Raw genomic sequence first — 4,480 nt, forward strand, 5'->3', positions numbered from 1 at the left:
CCCCCCCCCCCCCCCCCACACCGCCCCCCCTCCCTCAGCCTTCCATTTCAGCACAGGCAGCGACGTCCGTCATCTTGCGACAGTTCTTGCGCCCTTTGGAGACATTTGTACTGAACTGATTTCACTGTGTTGGGTTTGCACGCAGCCCCTTACGCACATGGGGAGATGTTAAAAGAAAGCGTACGGGATGAATAAATGATGCCCCCCCCCCTCCCCGCAAAAAGACGGGACTGGCTGGCAAGGGAAGGCTCTTTAAAAATGCATCCTTTCCAAGCGCCTCTGCCCTACTTAAGAGCGTGTTAAGGAAACAGCAATAAAATACAGAACATGGCCAACACAGTTTGTCGCCCCGTCATTCGCGATACTGCAAGCGCTCCTAATATTAGTAAATCTCCCATTTTGCTCGTCAGTGTAATAAAGAAATACGTGGAATTATCAAAATGGAACTACAAATGCTCTGAAATATTAGATACAAAGAACTTTATGAGCATAGCACTGATAACTGGGACAAAGAACAAACCTCATGAATGTTAGATGAAAGTCGGCTATGATGCACATGATGAATTGTTTACATTAGTAGACTGGACAAAGCATGATCAAATGAATAAGTAAACATAAAAATAAAAAAAAATAGTGTAAATAAAAAAACAACTTCGCGTTTCTATTTCAACACAAATGAGTTCAAAGGGTAGAGGAAATAATAAGCACTTAAGAATCTTTGTATGGGTCTCGCAGCCATTGGAGGGACACGTTACCTTTGTGCATGCCGGTGTATCGGTCCTTGAGAACTGTCAGTTCGTGGATTTTCCCAAACTGTTCAAACAGGGGTTTCAGGTCTTTTTCTTCCAAGTTCCGCGGTATCTGCCCGATAAACAGCTTGATGGCATCTTGGTCTTTCATGTTGCCGCTCTCCGGATGAATTGAAATGGGTTCTGACCCGTTCATGGGTTTCGGAAATGTGATCTGAGGGTACGGGTGCTGATGTGGGATAAGTAGTAGTGGTTGTTGGCTCGGTGGTACCCCCGGTCCGGTGAAAACCAGGCTGGAGTAAGCGGGCTGGAGCTGCTGTGGATGGTGCTGCCTTCTTGTTTCAGTCTGAGTGAATCTGGCCATTCTGAGCTGGGAGCAGAGTGGATAATAATGACAACACACACACACACACACGTACACACACACGCAGGCACACGGGCACACTCACTGTGAGAGAGCAAGCACTCAGCTGGAAACCAGGCTGACTTTCTATACGACACAACACACACACACACATACACAAGCGCGCGCACACACCCACAAACACACACGCATGCACGCGCGCACGGACGAACGCACGCACACACACAAACACACACACACACACACACACACAGGGTGAGGAAGGCAGAGGGGGTGATGGCGGCGGAATAACCGCACGGGGGCGATGTTAGAAGCTCTGGAGCGACACCCAGCGTCATTTGTGAAGTCGTTCATTTTAGGAGAGGCAGCGACGATTGTTTGGGCTCTGAGCAGCTTTTTTTGTTATTTTTTTCAACATGATTGGGCAAGTTTGTAAAACACTTTCCTTCTAAATATTGGTGAAAGAAGACAAAGTAGCATTAGCAGCACAATGGCAAATATTCCTTAGGCCCTCATCAGCAGACATTGTGACGTGTCGGAGCATGAAAGACACACGTGTGTGTAATAACACCATCAATGGCTTCTTCTTCTCTAAGTTCCCCAGTAGGCCATGACAGCTACCATTAGATTTATTATGCACACATAAGCATAATTTCTTCAGTGTGGCAAAGTATAAAATGCAGACTAAAGTAAACTTACAAAGCTGGGTACTATTTTATTGACACTATTGTAGATACATGAAGTAAAAACAGCACATTATTTCTCCCAGAAACGAGGTGGAGAAAAGTCTTGCAATGTTAAAAAGAAGTATATCTTTGAATGTTACAAAAGAAGTATATCTTTGACGGTGCAGGTCTGCAAGTGGTAATCAGTCCCCAAGTCTTAATGACACACATTGGCATATCCATGTTAAAATCCAACTATAAATGTATAAATCACAGAGGATTAGTTACACCGTAATTCGGCAACTTCCCAATTATGTATAATAATTATCTAACAGGTGCTTTTTTTTAGCAACAAAGATAAATTGAGGTTGCAAGCTCATTTGTGTGTCTTGAAAATCGAGCTGGCATCATAGTTAGACACAATCTGCTTTAACTACTTTACGTAAGTGTGTTAGAAAAGGGTAGATAAATACAGGCTTCTGCTCCCTCACCTGGAAGTTTTTTGTTTAAATCTGTTGCCAAGATTTTTTTCTAATAGGTGGGCATGCATCCAAAGTTTTAAAAAGCACAAAAATATCACGTTAAAGTGTCCTTTCTTTCCTTAAAAACACACAGTTCTGACTAAAGAACTAATTGCAAAACCTTTTTTAAAACTCTTGAGGATTTACAGTACAGATACAGTACATAGCTCTGCTACTCTGAACAATAGAAGTTAACATATACTGTAGGGGACTGTGCACATTGTACCGTATATGCTGGTGAAAGTAACACATGCAGCATTTCTAAGCAAATGGTATTGCTATCTGCAATCTGTCATAAAAATGAGTCAAGGGACCAGCAAACATTAACCACAATTAGCAGACTTACTTTAAGTACTTTTCAAATAGCAAGCAAGCTAATCCCCCAAGAGAGAGTTTTGTTTGCTTCAATTGCCTTCCCTTTGCAGACACTGTCAACAGCACTCAGATCCAACTCCACCATTAAAATAATATTCTGTTAAAGCAGATTTTGACTTGCAACTTAGCAACAAACCCCCTTTGACCTAAACACATCCACTGGACAGATTTCTAAATACAGCCTAACAGTGGATTAAATAAAGTCATATACACAGTCTGTGACAGCAGGATCAAGGCTGCAATGTGAATCAATACTAGCTGCTGGCTGCTGCTGCTATTCTTACTGGGGGGGCAGCACCACAGGGGTCCCCTCCCAGAACTTTGACTCACGAATGGCTGCATCTCTGTGTGAAGAGAGAATCGCCTTCAGCTGCCTCCATTGCTCTGAATTCAACCGTACACCTGTAAAGCAAGGAAAGGCTCCCTCACAAAGTTGCCTTGGAGTGCAGATTGTCAACAAAGTTCAAGGTTGAGAAGTTTGGAGAAAGACACTGGCTTTCCAGAGTAGATTGCTGTTTTCACTGGGAGGGAAGTGAAGATAATTTCAGCTCTATTGAACTCATGCTCATGATATTTCTTTCTGCTAACGCTCAATAAGTGCCAAGAGTGGAAGGAAAGACATCAGCAGGCAGGGGTAGACATTGAAAACACCAGTCAATAAAACAATGGGTGGTGGCTACACAGACACAGGGTATTTGTTTTATTATAAACTTGTTCTTCAATGTAATTCTTTGAAGTTGTTGGTCTCAGACTCAGTAGAGCTCATATTGAATAAGAGTGCTGAGCTGTCATGGCACCGGCTCACTGGACTCTGACGGAGGTTGAGAGGCTATTTTTAGGGATGTGGTCAACACAGGGGGAGGGGTATTGAAAACTTCCACTTCATGTTTTTTTTTATTGACCAATGCCATTAGTGTTTCGTCAAGCTGAAGGCAGAGACAAGAAATCAATAAAGGTCACACTATTAGTGCAAACTAAAAGTTACACACAGTTTAACTGGCTGGCGTTTCTTTTGCTGCTTGTTAACCAGTCTGGACCCTGAGAGGGAGACAGCCCGGCTACATCTGTTAAGCTTGGGAAGTCTGGAAGGCCCAGAGGAAGACAAAGGCAGCTATGGGAGTCATTCTGCATTCTGTGTGCACTTGTAGACATACAGTCAAGACAGGCAGGCAGGCAAACGCACGCACACACACACACATTCACTTCCTAATTACCCAAATTCAACATTACTCTCCACATCCAGTTACTCACTTGCACATTGTGCCAACACAGCCATGCACATAGGCACGACTAGCATACAGTGAATATGAGCACGCACAATTTAACTTGCCATATGCCATCCAGTTGGAAGTTGAAGTCTGTGAGTGAATGAGGAACCTAACAAAAAAATGTGTGCAACACTTTGCTGTTGAGGGGGAGCTTCTTCTCTGCTTGGCCTGGCATGGGGAAGTTTCAAAAGTGTAGCTGATGTTTAATAAGCGGTAAGAGTTGGAGGTGTCCCCTGGTGCCTAATTCACCATCGCACTCTGGTTATGCATTGCAAAGCATGCTCGTTTGACTGTAAGGCGTTGTTCAAGAAAATTAGTGTGTGATGTGATGATGGCATATCACACTTGAGACTTGAGTTTTATGGACCACTGACTTAACAGTTTGATGAGATGTGATAAGAGGAGGCTGAACTAGGGAGTTGTTGCGCCGCAGCTTTCTCTTTAGGCCTTCCCTGGTCTGAAAGAAGTGTAGAGCTCTTCGGTATTTATCAGAGCTTTTCCACTAGACAACACTTCAGCTTTTCTTTCCTGATGCTAG

At 43.5% G+C, this 4,480-nt stretch overlaps 1 protein-coding gene across 18 annotated transcripts in view; it reads right to left on the minus strand.

The window, feature by feature from the left end:
* celf5a (cugbp, Elav-like family member 5a) overlaps positions 1–1,186 on the minus strand; it is a 185,450-nt gene extending 184,264 nt beyond the window's left edge. For 13 of the 18 annotated variants that reach the window (XM_034881395.1, XM_034881393.1, XM_034881384.1 and 10 more), the window contains exon 1: positions 756–1,185. In XM_034881395.1, the coding sequence (XP_034737286.1) occupies positions 756–1,113 (358 nt within the window). In that variant the 5' untranslated portion in view covers positions 1,114–1,185. Of the gene's footprint in view, positions 1–755 lie in introns of all 18 variants that reach the window. The other 5 variants (XM_034881389.1, XM_034881387.1, XM_034881383.1 and 2 more) reach the window with 2 other exon arrangements.
* Positions 1,187–4,480: the final 3,294 nt, after the last annotated feature.

The sequence above is a fragment of the Etheostoma cragini genome, chromosome 9 (assembly GCF_013103735.1).
Source record: "Etheostoma cragini isolate CJK2018 chromosome 9, CSU_Ecrag_1.0, whole genome shotgun sequence".
Taxonomy (NCBI): Eukaryota; Metazoa; Chordata; class Actinopteri; order Perciformes; family Percidae; genus Etheostoma; species Etheostoma cragini.